The 20,920-nt window shown below is 43.8% G+C and overlaps 1 protein-coding gene across 1 annotated transcript in view; it reads left to right on the top strand.

Annotated features, from left to right (window-relative positions):
* The first annotated feature begins 4,858 nt into the window (after window positions 1-4,858).
* LOC134575355 (alpha-2-macroglobulin-like) overlaps window positions 4,859-20,920 on the top strand; it is a 66,394-nt gene continuing 50,332 nt past the window's right edge. Inside the window, exons 1-5 of the mRNA XM_063434636.1 lie at window positions 4,859-4,977; window positions 15,257-15,440; window positions 16,063-16,219; window positions 20,065-20,117; window positions 20,592-20,612. Of these exons, the coding sequence (XP_063290706.1) occupies window positions 4,904-4,977; window positions 15,257-15,440; window positions 16,063-16,219; window positions 20,065-20,117; window positions 20,592-20,612 (489 nt within the window). The 5' untranslated portion in view covers window positions 4,859-4,903. The remainder of the gene's footprint in view (window positions 4,978-15,256; window positions 15,441-16,062; window positions 16,220-20,064; window positions 20,118-20,591; window positions 20,613-20,920) is intronic.

Raw genomic sequence — 20,920 nt, 5'->3', positions numbered from 1 at the left:
TAAGGCTCTATAGCAACTCATTAGTCAGCTAAGCCCCTTTCCAGTTATGTTAAACTATTTTAAACCAAAATGGTAAATCCCCACTCTATTCCTCTTCTCAGAATCCCTGAATAACAGCCAATTATTTATCCATCTCTCATCCAGTGCCTCTCTCCCATTCTCTCTCTCTGCCAATGCCTCTCTCCCATCCTCTCCATCTCTCTCTCTGCCCATCCTCTCTCTCTCTCCCCATCTCTCTGCCAGTGTCTCTCTCCCATCCTCTCTCTGCCAATGCCTCTCTCCCATCCTCTCCATCTCTCTGCCAATGCCTCTCTCCCATCCTCTCCATCTCTCTGCCAATGCCTCTCTCCCATCCTCTCCATCTCTCTGCCAATGCCTCTCTCCCATCCTCTCCATCTCTCTGCCAATGCCTCTCTCCCATCCTCTCCATCTCTCTGCCAATGCCTCTCCCCCATCCTCTCCATCTCTCTGCCAATGCCTCTCTTCCATCCTCTCCATCTCTCTGCCAATGCCTCTCCCACCATCTCTCTCCATCTCTCTGCCAATGCCTCTCCCACCATCTCTCTCCATCTCTCTGCCAATGCCTCTCCCACCATCTCTCTCCATCTCTCTGCCAATGCCTCTCCCACCATCTCTCTCCATCTCTCTGCCAATGCCTCTCCCACCATCTCTCTCCATCTCTCTGCCAATGCCTCTCCCACCATCTCTCTCCATCTCTCTGCCAATGCCTCTCCCACCATCTCTCTCCATCTCTCTGCCAATGCCTCTCCCACCATCTCTCTCCATCTCTCTGCCAATGCCTCTCCCACCATCTCTCTCCATCTCTCTATCTCTCTGCCCATCCTCTCTCTCTCTCTATCTCTCTGCCCATCCTCTCTCTCTCTCTCTCTCTCTCTATCTCTCTGCCCATCCTCTCTCTCTCTCTCCATCTCTCTGCCAGTGTCTCTCTCCCATTCTCCCTCTTTTTCCATCTCTCTGCCAGTGCCTCTCCCACCATCTCTCTCATCTCTCTGCCAGTGCCTCTCTCCTATACTCTCTGTCTCTCTCTCTTCCATTCTCTCTCTCTCCATCTCTCTTTCAGGGCCGCTCTCCCATTCTCTCTCTCCATCTTTCTTCCATGGCTTATCTCCCCATCTCTTTCTCTCCATCACTCTGCCAGTGCCTCTTTCCCATTCATTCTCTCTCTCTCTCTCTGTGCCTCTCCCATTGGCTCTCTCTTCCTCTCCATCTCTCTGCCAGTGCCTCTCTCCCATTCTCTCTCTCTTTCTCTCCATCTCTCTGCCAGTGCCTCTCTCCCATTCTTCCTCTCTCTCCATCTCTCTTCCAGTGCCTCTCTCCCATTCTCTCTTCCATTCTCTCTCTTTCTCCATCTCTCTGCCAGTGCCTCTCTCCTATTCTCTGTCTCTCTAACCCTTTCTCTCTCTTCCATTCTCTCTCTATCCATCTCTCTTTCAGGGCTGCTCTCTCATTCTCTCTCTCTCATTTTCTCTCTCTCCATCTTTCTTTCAGGGCTTATCTCCCCATATCTTTCTCTCAATCTCTCTGCCAGTGCCTCTTTCCTATTCATTCTCTCTCTCTTTCTCTCTGCTAGTGCCTTTCCCATTCGCTCTCTCTTCCTCTCTCTCTCTCTCTCTGCCAGTGCCTCTCTCCAATTCTTCCTCTCTCTCCAGTTCTCTGCCAGTGCCTCTCTCCCATGCTCTCTTTCTCTCTCCATCTCTTTGCCAGTGCTTCTCTCCCATTCTCTCTCTTTCGCTCTCTCTCCCCCATTCTCTCTCTCCCCATCTCTTTCTCTCCATCTCTCTGCCAGTGCCTCTTTCCCATTAATTCTCTCTCTCTCTCTCTCTCTCTCTCTGCCAGTGCCTCTCCCATTGGCTCGCTCTCTTCCTCTCTCAGCCAGTGCCTCTCTCTCTGCCAGTGCCTCTCCCATTGGCTCGCTCTCTTCCTCTCTCAGCCAGTGCCTCTCTCTCTGCCAGTGCCTCTCTCCCATTCTCCCTCTCATGCTTTCGTTCTCTCTCCATCTCTCTGACAGTGCCTCTCTCCTATTCTCCCTCTCATGCTTTCGTTCTCTCTCCATCTCTCTGACAGTGCCTCTCTCTCTCTCTCTCTCTCTCTCTCTCCCTCCATCTCTCTGCCAGTGCATCTTTCCCATTCATTATCTCTCTCTGCAAGTGCCTCTCCCATTTGCCCTCTCTCTTCATGTCTCTGCCAGTGCCTCTCTCCCATTCTCTCTGCCAGTGCCTCTCTCCCATTCTCTCTCTCTCTCTGCCAGTGCCTCTCTCCCATTCTCCCTCTCATGCTTTCGTTCTCTCTCCATCTCTCTGCCAGTGCCTCTCTCCCATTCTCCCTCTCATGCTTTCGTTCTCTCTCCATCTCTCTGCCAGTGCCTCTCTCCCATTCTCTCTCTCTTTCTCTCTCTGTCAGTGCCTCTCTCCTATTCTCTGTCTCTCTCTCTCTCCCATTCTCCACATCTCTTTCTCTCCATCTCTCTGCCAGTGCATCTTTCCCATTCATTATCTCTCTCTGCAAGTGCCTCTCCCATTAGCCCTCTCTCTTCATGTCTCTGCCAGTGCCTCTCTCCCATTCTCTCTCTGCCAGTGCCTCTCTCCCATTCTCTCTCTCTCTCTCTCTGCCAGTGCCTCTCTACCATTCTCCCTCTCTCCATCTCTCTGCCAGTGCCTCTCTCTCATGCTCTTTTTCTCTCTCCATCTCTATGCCAGTGCCTCTCTCCCATTCTCTCTCTCTCGCTCTCTCGCTCTCTCTGTCAGTGGTGTCTCTCTCCCATTCTCTCTCTGCCAGTGCCTCTCTCCCATTCTCTCTCTTTCTCTGTGCCAGTGCCTCTCTCCCATTCTCCATCTCTCTGCCAGTGCCTCTCACATGAGCAGGGCGGTCACGCCGACAAAGGAAAGGAATACTCACCTGGATCGTGGCGCCTTGCCACCCGATCCTCCTGTGAGATGGGTCCCAACTTAAGCATAAATTACACAGTGCCCACATTAAAGATGGTGCCGGCTGTTGACGAACACGCACATTTTGGGGTCAAAGGCCACGTACTGACCAATCACATATTTAAACCCAGCAATGCCTTTTCTCAGTTCCCTGTCGTGGTTTACACGTGTTGGTTGTAAGAGAGTGTGTGCTTGTTTATATTGTCGTTTTTTTACATTGCCTTGTATATCTTCTGGTATTGTCTCATTCTGTTTCCCCAACCTCAGCTTGTTTATTGACCTTTCTCTTTAAAGTTAAGCCCGGCCATTCTAAGGCCCGGTAGAAGTTGTTATTATATTTCATAGTTCGGCGTGTTGGGTCATACAGTAGTCATGACAAGTATATAACACTGTCATTGTCTTTCTCTGTCTCAGTCTCTCTCCAAATCCTTTTCATCTTTCTTTCTCTCCCCTTTGTTTCTCTCTATACCAGGGGTTGGCAGCCTTTAGCACTCCAGATGTTGTGGACTACATCACCCAGAATGCTCTTGTAGCCCCTACAAACACACACACATTCTCCCTGTCTCACCCTGAATATAATACCCTCACACAATGTGAGAGGCCTGTGTTTACACCATCACAGATCTCTGTCAGTGGTCAATCAGGATCTAAATATTGGACAGGATGATAACAGGAAATGGCTTTCACACGCTGACACATCCAGGGCTAATCAGTAAATGTAAAAAAATTAAATCCGAACGAGAAATCCAGGGTAAAAATAACCCAGCTGTGGGTTATTCTAAAGAGCCAAGCTGAGTCGGAGAATTTTTCCAGCTAGGCAATTTTTTCCTCAGTTTTGTCATTCAGTTTTAATTTCCTAAAAAAAAAAGAGTTTGGTAAATAACCCTGATTGTAACAGAGCTCCTACAATCATTGCACAGCACTTGCCTCATTTGGATGAAATCTCGACTCTTTGTGAAGGTGTGAAGGAGTTTCAACGCCTCCATTGTCTGGCTACAGGAAATTGGCCTTTCACACCTCACAAGACGTGTTACAATGGTGTTGTTGTAACTGGAATCTATCTATATAAAGTACAGTGCCAGTATTTACACACTGTGTACTGTCTGTGGCAATATAAAGCGTTACTCACTAGGAGAGGAATTTGGCCTAACATTTGCAGTTCTTTTCTGTACAATTCTCAATTTAGTAAATAAAGCCCAAATCTTGGAGTTTTCACAGTTAGATAAAGCTTCTAATTACTCTGTAAATCTTTTCTGGTGAGCAGGCTGTGTAATGAAATGGACTTTCTCTGCTCTGGGCTATAAGCCACCTGCCAGTGGCAGCCTTTGTCTCAATTTTCTGTTTTCATTTATTCCTTTATTCCTCTCCCCTTCGCACTGGAATGAAGTGTTTTCCCTGTTACAGTAACCCTCCCGGGTACAGTAACCCTCCCACAGTTGGACAGATTTATCAAACGGTAGTGATCTGACAACTGGTGCAAAGATGTATCAAAGGATGTATAAATTTGTTTCCATAGGGATTGACACACGTTTAGTACTGTGCACCGTTTTTCAGAACACAAGACTTTTCTAAATCTGCTTCCAGTAAGTGGAACAATGTGAGCAGTATTTTCTCACAGTCTGAAACACGACCCCCACCTCCACCTTTCATCATCATGGTTATTATATTATAGAATTTCTGCGGTTTATCGATACCCGGCGATTGTCATGGTGTACATGTGGGCATGGTGCCACACACAGTAATGAGATTCCCTCAAACAAACAGTTAAGCAAGCAGACAGGAGGCAAAGCAAACATATTCCCACGCTCAGGAGCAAGCCTTGTACTGTGACACTGGATGCGTGTTTATGTAATGTCAATGTGTGTTTGTTTGTGAGGGGGCTGTACACAGGGACAGCTTTATAAATCCCTCTCTGTCCAGCATTCCTCCTCTTGGAAGAGAGACCGAGGACCTTCACCATGTGGAGCTCAGCAATTGCCCTGTGCCTGCTCCTGTCTGCTCTCCCAGGAGGGGAACCGACTGCACCAGACCCGTAAGGACTCTCTCTGGGGTGATTGGGGACAAAGGGGGAAGGGGTTGTTCACTAAATAGTGAGTTGTGATGAAAACTTATAGGATTGAAGTCTGTACAGCCAAGCAGCTGAGTTACAGGTTAATTCGTGCTGTTTTGTCCTACATTTTGCACGTTGATTGTTAACTGGTAAATTATTGAATAACCCCTTACTACATAGTGTAACCTCCATGTCTCAGTAAATGTTAATTTGAGAAAACATATATCTTTGTTTAACCCGTTAAGGACACAGCTTCAGAAGCTTGTCTTACCCTTAAGGACACAAGCCATTTTTGCATTTTTTGCGGTTTGTGTTCAAACGCAATTTGCGTCTCGGTCACTTATTGCACCAATACATATTACATACGGTTTTTTAGAGGGCAAACAGGGCTTTACTTTGATGTCACATACATAGATACATTCTCATTAATTATAAATAAAAAAAAAAATGCCCCCCAAAAAAACAAGAAACATAATTATGTTTCACAGTTTTGCCAATAACAGCGTGTGCATAATATGTCCAGCTTAGAAAAAGTAATTCAAAATAAGTTCATGTATGTGTCTTGATTTATAGAGTACATAATACGTATAAGATTTCAGCTTATTTTGAAAGTTACCGGTCACAAAATACAGGGACTAAAATAAAATTTCAATTTGCAACCATTTTAGAAGTTGGTATGTTTGTCTTGTAGCCATCACAGAAAAATAAAAATTGCCACACAAAAGTATATATTTATATAAAGTAGACATCACAGGCTATTGTCCTAAGGTTAGTTTGACACTTTATGTAGCCATTTCCTCGCCAATCTCTGCTAAATATTGAAGTCAAATTGTGTTTTTTCTCTATTTTGGCATATACACATATAACAAGTTTTTGTAATGTGTATTTCGTAAAGCTGGTGTGTGCTATTCCTGCACAGAACCCCATATTGTGTTCAGCTACATCTGCTGAGTATAACGATACCCCCATTGTATGTCTTTGGCACTATTCTGTGAAGCTACAATGCCATATAAGAGACAAGGATATTTCAGTTTCTATAGTTAGAATTTTCTTTTTAGGGTATTATAGCAGTGTGACTGTTCAAAGAACCCCACAAAGGGCTTTCATTTGATAAAGCAGACACCCCAGGGTATTTTATATGGTGTATATTGTGCCTTAACATGTCACCATTTTTCACCAATATTTGTCAATGTTTGTGGTGAGGAGAAAAATTTCATTTTTACATATATATAGTAAAAAACTAAGAAAAACAAGTTACCTGCGCTCTCTCCTTAATCCCTATGTATTTTTAAACAAATGGAGTTTTTTTTTACTTACCTCCAATGGTCATGAGAGGATAAGCCCACCTGCCAAAGTCAAGGCACATCCCCCCAGGTGGGTCCTAACTCTAACCATTCACCATGCTTCCTTGAAATTTCTGGCAAAGATCTCTAATGAGACAAAAAGGGGTATTTTTTTTTATTTACACCCCTATATATTAACCCTGAACAGGGAACACATGGGATGGGTGGCTGCATTGTAACAAGGCTGAGTGATACAAAAAATAGATACAAATGCATATAGAAAAGTCCTCAGTGAGCGCAGGACTTATCTTGCTGCATTTGTATCCATTTTTTGTATCACTCAGCCTTGTTACAATGCAGCCACCCATCCCATGTGTTCCCTGTTAAGGGTTAATATATAGAGGTGCTTCCCCGGCATGACGGACCAGGTCTGTCATTCATCACTAAGGGGTTAAGGATGAGCATTGCAAGCAAAATGTTTCTGTTGTTTATTTATCAAGACATATATAAAAGGATACATGATGTATTTAAGGGAAAATATAGAGATTTACTAATTTTTCCTCATCCCTGCACTGTCATCGTCATGTTTCGTGAGTGCTAAAGCTGCTAGCACAATGTTTAGATAGATTTTTATTCTTCATCTAATGAGGGGCATGACAGGTGCCCTTTAAATGTAGAAATGGTGCACACCTCTTTATCCTGTAACTGGGTGCCTCCATCTTATTTCCATTCATTGTTATAAGCCCTGCCCTTTACACCTGCCAGTCAGCATAGAGAGAGCCACTTCCATCTTAGCTCCCTGTCAATCATTGTTATAAGCCCCGCCCTTTACACCTGGCAGTCAGTATAGAGAGAGCCGTCTCCATCTTAGCTCCCTGTCAATCATTGTTATAAGCTCCGCCCTTTACACCTGGCAGTCAGTATAGAGAGAGCCGTCTCCATCTTAGCTCCCTGTCAATCATTGTTATAAGCCCTGCCCTTTACACCTGCCAGTCAGCATAGAGAGAGCCACCTCCATCTTAGCTCCCTGTCAATCATTGTTATAAGCCCCGCCCTTTACACCTGGCAGTCAGCATAGAGAGAGCATATAGGGAAGAGGAAAAATGAAACAATGTTTATTTTTTCCCCTCTTATTTGCATTCAGGGCCGTCTTTAACGCGGGGCAAACGGGGCAGCTGCCCCGGGCCCTGTCCCTGCTGGGAGGCCCAAGACAGCTGCTCCGTTTGCCCTCTGCCCGCAAACTATGGGGGCCCATCGGGTGGCCCATGCACTTAGGGCCACCCGGTGGGCCTGCATCAGCAAGGGCCCGGTCGGGCGCTGTGGCGCTTTAACAGCGCGACCGGGCCCTTGCTTTCCGGCAGCCGACTGGGAGGAAGTGACAGCCGCGCGTCACTTCCTCCCACAGAAACAGGAGCCACGTGGGAAGAAGAAGCTGTTCCAGAGGGGGCCAGGCCGGGAGAGCTTAACTTCCAGCCACCCCAGCCAGCCCACTGGACCCCAGGGAAGCCACCCTCCAGGAAAAGGTAAGAAACTGGAGGGTGGTTATGACATTTTGCATGAGTGTCTGAGTGTGTATGTGTTAGTGTGCCAGTATGTCTGTCAGTGTATCTGTATGTCTGTGTGTGTGTGAGTCTGTCAGTGTGTCAGTATGTCTGTGTGTGAGAGTGTCAGTGTGTGTGTGTGTGTGAGTGTGTCTGTCAGTGTGTCAGTATGTCTGTGTGTGTCTGTCAGTGTATCTGTATGTCTGTGTGTCTGTCAGTGTGTCAGTATGTCTGTGTGTGTGAGAGTCTGTCAGTGTGTGTGTGTGTCAGTATGTCTGTGTGTGTCTGTCAGTGTATCTGTATGTCTGTGTGTGTCTGTCAGTGTGTGTCTGTCAGTGTGTCAGTATGTCTGTGTGTGTGTCTGTCAGTGTGTCTGTGTGTGTCTGTCAGTGTGTCTGTGTGTGTGTCTGTCAGTGTGTCTGTGTGTGTGTCTGTCAGTGTGTCTGTGTGTCTGTGTGTCTGTGTGTGTGTGTGTATGTCAGTATGTCAGTGTGTCAGTATGTCTGTGTCTGTGAGTTTGTCAGTGTGTCAGTGTGTCAGTGTGTCAGTGTGTCAGTGTGTCAGTGTGTCAGTGTGTCAGTGTGTCAGTGTGTCAGTGTGTCAGTATGTCAGTGTGTCAGTGTGTCAGTGTGTCAGTATGTCAGTGTGTCAGTATGTCTGTGTGTGTGTGTGTGAGTCTGTCAGTATGTATGTGTGCCAGAATGTCTGTATGTCTATGTGTGAGTCTGTCAGTGTCCGTGTGGTTCTGTATGTCTGTGTTTGTCAATATGTCTGTCAGTGTATGTGTGTTTCAGTATGTCCATCTGTCTGTGTGTATATGTGCCAGTATGTCTGTCAGTGTATCTGTATGTCTGTGTGAGTCCATCAGAGTCTGTGTGGTTCAGTATGTCTTTGTGTCTGTGTTTCAGTATGGCTGTCTGTGTCATTACGTCTGTCAGAATGTGTCTCTGTATCTGTATGTTGTCCATTTGTGTGTGTATCTGTATGTGTCGGTGTTTGTATCTGTATATCTGCACGTGTGTATCTGTGTGTCAGTGTGTGTGTTGGTGTATCTATATGAAGTCAGTGTCTCTACCTTTGTATCTGCATGTATGCCAGTGTTTGTATCTGTGTGTGTATGTGTGTGTTAGTGTATCTATATGTAGTCTGTGTGTATCTGTATGTTCTTGTGTATATCTATATGCGGTCAGTGTGCATCTGCGTGTGTGTGTCAGGTAGTGTATTTGTGCGTATCTATATGTAGTCAGGGGGGCCCCAGTAAATGCTTGCCCAGGGTCCCATCAAAATTAAAGACGGCACTGTTTGCATTGCGTGCCCTGGTGTGCCTGGGTTAAACTGGATTATGATGTAATTGGCTAAATCTTTAGCATAAAATGAAATAATAATATACATGTGTTTTTTTAGGAAGTCACACCTATTAACCCCTTAAGGACACATGACATGTCTGACACGTCATGATTCCCTTTTATTCCAGAAGTTTGGTCCTTAAGGGGTTAAAAAGCCCATTAAATGTTAAATCTGGTAACCACATTCTGAATGAGATTTTCCATTTGTTAGCCACGGCTGTGATCGTAAGCTCTTAAATACCTATCTGTTTACAGTGTAATTTTTTAATAATCTTCTAAATTGTATTAAGATTAAATGCCAGCCCTGCCTAAAGAAATCCTCGTTTTGTGGTTAATTAGATTTGTTTATGAAGCTCACATCCAATGCATTCGCCTCTCACACAGAGCAGAATTCTCTCAGTATAAAATATTGGGTTCGTATTACGATTTCCTTATGGATTACTAAATATCACAAGAGAATCAGCTGCTCTGATTGGCATTGTTTTATCTGTGATTCAGAAATGACATTGGTTAATAATGTTTATCTGTCCATTCTGCTAGCAAAATTTCTTGCAGACATGAAAGGTTTTGATGTAATGTATATAATATGAGTCTCTCACTAATAGCTCTGTTATTCAATGCCATATGTTTGATTCAACAATGCTTTATACATCGCCATGCTACATGTTTGTCTTTTCGTCCAAATATGCGTTGGGGTAAGCAACCTGCCGCACAGACCAGAAAGATAACTTTACATATATATATAGTTTAAAGGTACACTCCACTGCTGAAATACAAAAATAAATGAATATATATAGCATATATACACTCAATGAAACAGGCAGACAGGTGCTCTGGGCAATTGCTGCCTCTTGGGTTTATCTCCACTGAGCTAACCAAACCAGGAAGTAACAGGACTATCTGTCTGATTGACAGCCAGGTGGGTGTAACATTGTTCATTTATAAAAGTGCTGATTTCTATTGAAATCTGCACTTTTTGTGAAATGAGAAAAAAAAAAAGGACACTCTTCACATATAAAGCATTTCAGCAGGCTAAGTGCTTCACGTGTTTGGAGTGTTCCTTTTATTTGCATATTTACAGGCAATTTCATAATCAATATATAAATTCTAACCTTGTACATTAACAGATGACAGACTCATTCTAATTCTGCTAGTCACGCGTGCAGAAAATTAATATCAGAACTAATAAAAAATGCTGTTCTTTAAAATCCCTTTCCTACACATGCTGGAGACCAGTTTAAGTATATACCTACATACATGCTAATGCAAACACAAAGTTAAACTCCAGGGTAAATAAGGAGTGGGAGCAAGGTTATTGTTCTCCAAAACATGTTTATTTAAACCATATGTGGAAATAGCCGCTAAGGGGGAATATGATTTCACAGAAACCTGTTGTGTAAGCTCTCTGTTCAGGGCAGCGGGGCGAGGGTTACTGGAAGCTGTCCGTGTTGGTTTTGGATTCAGCACAGAGATTTCAATCAATGAGGAGTGGAGCTATGACAACGTTACGCATGCAGCATCTACATGAGACGGGAGGGCCTCTGCACTACATACTAATGGGGATTACCCAGTCACCAACTGCTTGCACTTCTGTCTTAACCAGATTTGATTCTGCCGAGAACATGTTTTGGAAGTGCATGAGTAAGTTGTGCATGTCTTGCTTTGTGGATGGGGCCATTCCGTTTGCTATGGCTGGGGCTTTGGTTATTACTATTCACGCCGCGGGTGGCGTTGGAGTAGTATCAGGCTGTGTAGCGGCCATACCTCTAGTGCGCGTTGGGGCCGCCAGCATCTGGCTGATATCTTGCCTGTCCTTAGGGGTGGGTTGAGTAGGTTTCTTGCACATCATGTCTGACTCTTTAGGGGCCGGATGGCTGTTTTCCGTGGGCAGGTTACCTCCTGTGTCCAGAAAGCCCCAGTGTGCCGCACTCAGTTCCCGCTGTAGGCCCGACTTCCCCGCCGTCGATTTTTGCCACTCGCAGGGAAAATGAATGGCATCTGCCTGCTCGGGAACAGGTGATGATGGCGTTTCTGCTTCGGTAGAACTCTTGGTTCCGAAGATATAGTCGCTTTTTCGGTGCGCCCCCCCATTACTGAAGGAGTTTTAAGCCCTTCAGCGATGTGGGATGAGGAATGGTAGGGAGTTTGGCAGTTTAGCATTCTAAAGTGCCAGCACTAGAGAATGCCTTTAAGCTGTAGTTGTTCTGATGATTATAGTGTCCCTTTAAAGTTTGCAATTTACCTGAAATAACTGACATTTCACCATCTCCAAACTCTGTAAATAAATCCCATGTTTACACAGCTATGTGCATTAAAGAATGCCTGACTATGATAATCCCTACCCTTACATAACCTTTCTCATGGCTTGGACGGCAAATATATCAAATTAACTCTTAGTGTACTGGAATTATAGTAAAGCAGTTCTTGTACCTTACTTTTACTTTTATATCAGAATGTTCAGTACCTAAAAGTAAATAATGTATCAAAAAATGTACACTTACTCAAATACCCAAAGGAAACAAAAGTACAAAGTATCAAAAATGTAAAACAATGTTATGATCACAACATTCTAATATTGTATCTCTTCTCACTCGGAGTTGTTGAATTATTAAACCTGTCAGATAGTATATTATAATTATATCATATCATGTGATATTCTCTAAACACCCATATTTTATCAGATTCACCCCGTTATTAATCCTCTTTCCAGATAGTCTATTATGTCATACCATGTGATGTTCTATAAACTCCCTTATTTAATCGCTGTGCTCACATTACCGACTCATTAACGGAGAATTATTGGAGATTGCATTGTTTGTGACTAAGGATATGTTTAACTGTAATTTCTACTCTCATTACATGCACTCATACATACATATTATATTTGGGGTTTTTTTTGTAAAGAATCACCCTTTTCTGATAATATAGATATTTATATATTAGAACAGTTTAAAAAATATTTATGACTGCCAAAAATTTAAGAAAAAATAAATACTCTCACTGTATTGCTTGTAATTCTTTCTACACAACAAACGCAGGTAAGCAATGATACTGTACATCAAAGCGAATGTCGATCAATTTAACTTAAGTTATTAAAGTCAAGTTACTAAATCCAATATTGCTACACAAAAGTATTTAGAACTCTTCCCCCTCTCTCTCCTCCAGACCCCCCAGGCCCCAGATATTTAAAACCGATTGGTTTTGATGTTTATAGGCGGGATATTTGGGGAGTTTGCAGAGTGCCACAGCTGCTGATTGCTAATTTTTTAATTTATTTTTTCTTTACATATATTAACAATAAACGCCATTATATACACACACACACTTCTGTTTGTTTACAATATCCCCCCCCGCCCCCCCCAGCTATTTACCTAGGGACATTTTGTCCCTTTCATATAATTTTAACACTATATACTGCTACGATTCTAGTTGTATTGTATTTGTGTTTGTGTGTTTTTTTTTTACAAATGCATATTGAATTTTGGCTTTGCACATTGTAATCATGTAGCGGGCTAATGCAAAAGGAAAGAAAAACACTAAGTTTATATTCATCTCATTTATATTAATATATCCCTAACTGTCTTTTGACTGGTTTCTGGGGAAGTTATGGGGTCACATTAGATCCCTGTCAGTTTCAGAAAACAGATTTCCAATTTTTACTGTCAGGGTGGCGGTCCGGTGCCCGGGACCCAGACACAGTGTCCAGGCGGCGGCGCATGGACCGGGACCCAATATGCCTGATAAGTGGGAATCTTCAGCGTGGAGGTGGATTAGCAGGGTCTGGTGCAGGGTAACCGCACACCCCCTGGTGTTGAGCACAAGCGTTTGTGCAGCCACATACCAAGACCCTGATTCAGCTTAAGTGGATACCAGGAACTAGGAAATTAAGCAGACCTCTCAGGAGCTTAATAGGGAGGCTCTGCAGCAAGATTGTATCCAGTACTAGAAACAAGGCAAGACTAGAGATAGACACCAAACATGAAAACAAGACAAAACTAGGAGAACACAGAACCAGACAAGGATAGGAAGCTAAACCCAGAACATGTACACAATAAATAAGGGAACATTCACTAAACATGGGCATGACTGGACAGGACTGAACATGGACTGGGCACACAAACTAAAACAAGACATGATATAATAGGCAAAACAAGAGGAGACATAACTAAGTACTATATATGGAAATCATGGGGATTTAGTCACATTATATGATCATACATTGCATAAGCCTGCCAACAACGCCAATGTACCCCATATCTGGCAGGTCCTACACTGCCTAATGTATGCTAAAATAACCACAGATTCAGAACACATATATAGCACTTACCTGCAAGAAAGGGCAGAAGCCGTGAGCAGCTGCCTGCAGGACACTGAAACATAATGAAAGATGGAAACACACGGGTGTGGCAAATAAAACAAACATTTAAAAGAAAACCTGGAGACTGGGAAACCCAGGGACGAACTATAGGAATGAACCCAGAAATCCCAGCATAAAGAAAACCAGACATAGACTAGAAAACCAAAAACCAAGAAAAGCCAAACAAGAATGGCAGAAAGAGTACTGGATACCAGAAGCCAAGTCCAGGCATCAGAACAGAGCAGAGATCATGACATTTACAGATTCACTTCCTGGGCCCATGCCACTTTTTGTGCAAGACCACAGCCTTCAACTTCAAGTGCCCTCATCATGGCATAACATTTGCAAAAGTAGGCAACCTGGACTATGTAATATTGGACATTGTCGACCTGTTTCCCATTACTGATTCATCACCAACTTTTTTTTTTTTAGCTTTTTGCACACATGGGAAATTGCTCAGGCCTTGTGAATTCTTCTGCTACAATTACTTCAGATATGCATCCTGCTTGTACACTTATCAGAATTAGGCAAAGTTATAAAGTTAAATTTGGTAAATGTTGTCTGCTAAGTAATGCTGGCAGCCAATCCTCATCCCATACTCCATTCAATGTCTTTTTTTGGATGGCTACACTTTTGTGACATCCAGCGTAAACTTGTACGAGTGAGACATCAGATCGCTGTGACAGCCTGTTACTGTGATCAGAGGACTTGGGCAACCTCAGAAAATGGGTTGACTCAAGTCTTAGGTTTCCAGCAGTACCTTGGTTTACGACACAGTTGATATGTACCCGCTTGCTGCCAATGTTACCCTGTGTTAAAGGTCATCTGAGGCCATCTGACGCTATAAGTCATGAGTTTATATTGTGGATGTGCAAGGTACGTTCAGTGTCTCATAGGCTGCCAAGACAACAGGTTGATTTTGCAATATTGCAAACCTAAAATGAACTTTTGCAAATGGGAAATATCAAATATAACAGTTCCAAGTCCGATAACCCCTGACTGGCCAGTCAGTTCCCCTATCAATGGCTAAATACCATAATTTATGGATTCATAGAGACTCAGCTCTGTTTAATTCCAGAAACTTGCTCCCACTTTTACGATCCCTCCAATCAGATCTCAGGTCTTGGAGTTAACTCTATGTCTCCTGGACTGGCTGTTATTGCTATTAAGATGAATTTGCTCCCTCGATTCCTTTATCTCATGTAAACTATAGCAATATATAGGAGACCAGGAGATCTTTAGCACATGATTTTTGTTTTTCTAAACCAATTTATAGACATCCACTAGAGGAGGACTTAACCCTGCAAGTTAATTATTGCAGTTTATAAAAACTGGTGGTGGGAGTTGGCACCCAGACCACTCCAATGAGCAGAAGTGGTATGGGTGCCTTGAGTGTCCCTTTAAATTCACCTATCTCAGCAAACAAATATGAGGATTCAGTTCCACCATATGACCATAGTGTGTTAAGCCCACCCCTACTTCACAGCACCCCAATATCAATGGGTCCTACACTAATTTCAGCGTGGGGGACAAATCAAACAGTGCTAGTGCTAAATGAGGTAAAGTGTATTTTAATAATCGACTGCAAGAGCTTACGGTGAAACTGAATTTGAAATGTACGTTGAAATATTAATTCCACGTTGAGAATAGTTGTACTTATCATAATAGTGTGTTTCTGTCTGTACAAACATTCCATGGAAAAAACCATCACCATTATTGTCATGTTCCACACAGGCAATATATGATGCTAGTTCCTACTATCCTGCACATAGGACACGAGGAGAGACTATGTCTGATTCTTTCCCACCTCAATGAAACTATCTCAGTCTCTGTGATCCTGGATGTGGGCTCCCAAAATCTGACTTTACTGGAGAAACAAGTCACAGAAAGCAATGAGGACTTTTGTGTCACCTTCCAGGTAAAGAAGAAACAAAAAAACTGTTCACGGCTTAATGGGCTGCTATGTAGATAGAGGGGGTTAAGTATAAAAGTTATGTGTTCTAAAAAGTGATACATGGGAAAAGGGAAGGTGTCACCAATGTAATGTACTTCTGGTTCCACTGGGTATTATATACCTTATCAATGCGTACTTTTATCCCATGTCGTAGTGTGAAGGGGGGGAACCAGCTCCTCAGGGATGTAGCTACACGTTTTGTCTTATAGAACTGTCTCGTTGTTTGTAAATCCGTAAAAACAGTTATAGTCACAACAGGTAGAGCAACAAGAACAGCAATCTGTGAAATCCCAAGGAATTCTGCCAAATGTAAAACCCAGTCCAATAAAATATTCAACTTTTGTGTTGTTATTACATGCGCTCAGTAACTGAGTCTGCTGAGTGAGCTTTAGAATTCTCAGAAGCCAGGCTGCAATGCCTGATTGTGGGAATATCATGGATTTACTACTTTCTACTAATGCAGGTGCAAGCAGAACTTCAGTTGCTTTTGTTATAAGTGGAGAAAGAGACTGTAATATCGTCATTACTTTCCTAAATTACCAAGTGAGATTCTCAGTAACAGAGTCCCTTTCTTTTTCTCTTTCAGATTCCAGACATAGATTCCTCAAAACTAGCTTATTTCACGCTCGACGCTGATGGAGAAACGTTCCACTTCAGAAAGCGGAGATCTGTCCTTCTGAAGCTTCAGGAGAATCTTGTTTTCGTTCAAACAGACAAATCCATCTACAAACCTGGGCAGAAAGGTCAGGATCCTGAACCCTAACTCACAAGAATTCCGAGGTTCTAGAACAGAGCAAACAGAGTCAAATAACAGAACAGAAAACAATGCAAAACATACATTGGAAATTTAAGGACAAAGTAACCGACCTGGAAGCACAGTGGACTTGAAGAGGTTTTCCAGTCCAGATATTTTAGCCCTGAATTTGAAATTCATTTCAAATTCCTGACAATTCTCCCCTTAGTGCATGACCCTGGCTTTGTGCTTGTGATTTATCACGATGAGCTAAATTCACTAGATAACTAATTCTTCATCATTTTTTTTTTTTACTATGTTGCTGAAAATTGACATTTTCCTACAACATGTTCATGGGGGACTATAGACCTTCCTTTACTTTGTCCTGTGAAGTGCCTAATAATATGTCACTTCATTCCTTGTTCCTTCACCCTAGTAAACTCTGAGGGTTATCTATAGTGATGTCGCGAACACAAAATTTTCGGTTCGCGAACGGCGAACGCGAACTTCCGCAAACGTTCGCGAACCGGCGAACCGCCATAGACTTCAATGGGCAGGTGAATTTTAAAACCCACAGGGACTCTTTCTGGCCACAATAGTGATGGAAAAGTTGTTTCAAGGGGACTAACACCTGGACTGTGGCATGCCGGAGGGGGATCCATGGCAAAACACCCATGACAAAGAGCACTGTGATTGGTGGGCTTGGAATCTAACCAATCAGAGTGCTCTGTGTCATTTTACACAGTGTGGGAAAGTTCTTTAGAATTTTCCCACGCTGTGTAAAATGACAAAGAGCACTCTGATTGGCTTAAACCAGCCAATCAGAGTGTTCTTAGCCTAATTGCAGGGTGTGGCAAGGCTTTATAATCCTTCCCCCGCCCTGCAGAGCTCAGTCTGCACGGAGCCCTCCATGGGTGAAGATGGATTCTTTTTTTTTTGCGCTTGTTTTTTTTTTTTAAATTGCTTTGGTTCTTATGGCTTTTTATTTGGCCTTTTTTGGGGCTGAATAAAGAAGAAGATTTTAGAAAAAAGAAGACGTCAAATGGTAAGTTGAATTTTTCTTTACAGGTTAGTTATTTTATTCCCCCCTCACTATTTTTTAGGGTGAGGGGAGTAGGTAGGGGGTAACTTCTTTTGGGGGGGGGGGTGACTAGGAGCTTGGGGACCCCTAGTCACCTTTGATTGGGAGGGAGATTTTTATTTAGGGCCCCCACCCACCACTCAGGGGTGGGGGCTGGGTGGGGACAGTAGGTCCCCCCCTTATTGTTTTTTTTAGGGCCCCCACCCACCGCTCAGGGGTGGGGGCCAGGGGGGGAGGACAGTAGGTCCCCCCTCATTATTTTTCATGGCCCCCACCCACTGCGCAGGGGTGGGGGCTGTGGGGGAGGACAGTAGGTCCCCCCTCATTATTTTTATGGCCCCCACCCACCGTGCAGGTGTGGGGGCCGGGGGGGAGGACAGTAGGTCCCCCCTCCCAGTGTGTATCAGGGTCCCTGAGGACAGGTGTCAATCCATATCTGCCAAGCCATATCTGCCAAGAGTTCAGCTCGCAGAGTTATATGCTCACCCTTGCAAAGTAGACACAGACCAGGGTGACCAGGTAAGACGCCACCTGGCCTGTGAGTCTGTGCACGGGGGCTTTCCTGGAAAAGTGCTCCAAGACGCTGTACAGTAGGGATTAGCAGAAGCGTAGTCAAGGGAAGCCAAAATCAGGGAAGCCAGAGATCATAGTAGTCCAGGAGGAAAGCCAAGGTCAGAAGTCGGAATTAGACAGGAAACACTGGAACGCAGGTACGGAGAAACAGGAACCAAACAAGGGAACCAGAGTCAATGAACTGACACCCCTCCCAGGGTGTGACAGGCTTTTATATCCAGCCAATTAAAATGGAATATTTCCAGAGTAGCCACGGGTAAGTTCAGCTCCCAGTGCTAGAACAAGGCAAGGACACCTATTACAGCAATGCTATGAATGGCTGGATAGCACAGTGGCAAAAGAGCAAGATTCATGAAGCCAAAGTCCAGGGTTCAAATCCCCTGCTGGGCACTCCTGGGGTGACCTTGTCTGGCAGACTGGATGTCGTGGTGAGAACCGTGGCAGTACCCTCCTGTCAAGACAGGAGAGTCTTTTGGGGGTGGTGCAGACTCATCAGGATTACTGATTGTGACATTTGCCATAGTCTAAGTACCCTTTTGTGTCACAGAACGGGGACAGGGCTGGCAGTGTCCAGGCTGTCTTGCCAGGATGACAGGGTAAGTTCATATGGCACCAGACAGAAGGGATCTTGGCCTAGGTTGATGAGTCGGACAGAGAGATATGAAATGCCCTCTTTTCCCACAGTATAGACATAGACCATGGGCTCTCCTGCGGTCTTTTTCCTTAGGGGGCAATCTAGTTCTGGTGAAACCAATCTCCATGGGTTCCTCTATGTCGACTGGAGTTTCACTGCTAGCTCGAGTATAAACAGGGTTAAAAGGCGGGTCCCTGAAAGTGGGTTCATGCTGCAACATGATGGGATTTTTGTATTCACAAAATAATTCCTCTTCTCTAGGCAACCGGGTTCTGCGAGAACCTGAAGTAGGCTTGGAAGTTGCTTTTCTTGCTGCAAAACACTGAGAATCCATTGCAGACATAAACAACTCCCAGGAGTCCAAGACAGTACTTCTGTCCTGCAGCTTCTGGTGTGCCCGCGCCTTAATCCGCCCGGTACATAGGTTAATAGCGGAGCGAACTTTGATAAAGTCGGTGGCGTAGGTTCTAGATTTTAGGGCAAATAGTAGCTCACAATCCGTCTTGAACATTGGGAAAGCAGAACGGGAACCGTCGAACCTGTCAGGCATAATGACATACGGTTCTGGGTATACATGTTCCGGGAATGGAAGTGTTGCTCCTTTAAATGCCAATGAACGTCTCTGCAAATCCATAACATTCTGGGACAGGTTGGAGACTTGCTCGGCCAGGGAGGTGAGCAATTTGTATAACTCTGCGGACTCCATTGGTCAGTTCATCTGTAATGAGTCTTACCTGATCGGGAGTCCAGCTCGCAGAGTTATACACTCAGAAGCCGGAATTAGACAGGAAACACTGGAATGCAGGTACGGAGAAACAGGAACCAAACAAGGGAACCAGAGTCAATGAACTGACACCCCTCCCAGGGTGTGACAGGCTTTTATATCCAGCCAATTAATATGGCATACAGGTGTGCTAGAGTAGCCACGGGTAAGTTCAGCTCCCAGTGCTAGAACAAGGCAAGGACACCTATTACGGCAATGCTATGAATGGCTGGATAGCACAAAGATTCACGAAACCAAAGTCCAGGGTTCAAATCCCCTGCTGGGCACTCCTGGGGTGACCTCGTCTGGCAGACTGGATGTTGTGGCGAGAACTGTGACACCAAGTGACCCTATGTAGGGGGAACAGTCCCTATTCTGCTCTGTGTCAGTGTGTATCAGGGATCCTTAGGATAGGTGTCAATCCATATCTGCCAAGTGACCCTCTTCTGCTCTGTGTCAGTGTCTGGAGGGAGTATCTGCATGAATCTTAAATGGATGCTGTCCATTTGCTGTCCGGTGACTCTGATAGTGTTTACTAGGGTGATGGAACAAGGAACTAGCACGTCTTTAGAAAAAAACCCTGTACGTATTGTTTTCTGGGGTCAGGAAAGTAGTACTTGCCTCCGTTGCCTTTGTTGTTGGGAATGATTTGACGTCTTGCCGGAGATTCCATGTACTCAGAATCAGTAACTTTATAAAACGTGACTTAGAGACTCATGAACGCATGCTCACTATACAGAGAGCAAGGATTGTGCAGCAAATTAATAAATCAAATTAATCGATTTCCATTCTCTTTTTCTATAGTCCAGTTCCGAATCGCATCTTTGAATGAAAACTTTTACGCCGTCTCTGAAAATGTAAGAAATTTCCGCTATGTACATGGCCTTCCTATATTATATGGCAATGGTTATTCATTCCAAGAGTTGTCTGTTCTTTATTTATTGCATGAAATCTGTAAAGAGTCTGCCCAGTGCCAGAGACCCTCTATTCCATGTGAAGAATTCTCTGCAGGCCCTTTCCTGGAAGCTTGATGAATAAGTGCTTATTATGAACACTGGGTGACCCACTAAACTGCATGGGGGCACAATGTTGGGTTCCCACCCAAGGGCGGACAGTTACTTGGGACAAAACTCACTAAAATGTTGTGGGATTTATTTATTTTTAGATAAATCCACAATATCCATTTGAGATGTGAAATCCCTGAGATTCCTGGTGTCAAAGTTAATCTACACCTTTATCTGTCTGCTCTTTGCCAGTTTTACTATGGTGTAATTATAATGTTTTCATTCTATATTTTATAACAATTGTTCTTTGTTTTTTGTTTTTTTTAGTTTCCACTGGTGTATATTGAGGTAAGAAGAACCATGTGGAAGTTTGAAATGGAAATGTCAATCACTTTTCTTTACAATGAATTAATAGAATATTAGTCTACCTATCTGTCTGTCTGTCCATCTATCCATCTCATATTTGACAAAAACCCAGTAATTCCCAATTTGATATCAAATGATAAATAAAATCCTGCAATTCACTTTATGGAGTTTGTGCAAAGCACCAGAACTTTCATTAATGTAATGCAATACTATTATCCAAGGCTGCAGCAATGGCTCGTGCTGGGCTTCCATTTTCATGATTGGCTCGTGCTGGGCTTCCATTTTTTCAT

Source organism: Pelobates fuscus, chromosome 10 (genome assembly GCF_036172605.1).
Source record: "Pelobates fuscus isolate aPelFus1 chromosome 10, aPelFus1.pri, whole genome shotgun sequence".
In the NCBI taxonomy this organism is placed as follows: Eukaryota; Metazoa; Chordata; class Amphibia; order Anura; family Pelobatidae; genus Pelobates; species Pelobates fuscus.
The sequence above is the reverse complement of the archived record's forward strand: the minus strand, read 5'-3'. Positions and strand labels throughout refer to the sequence as shown.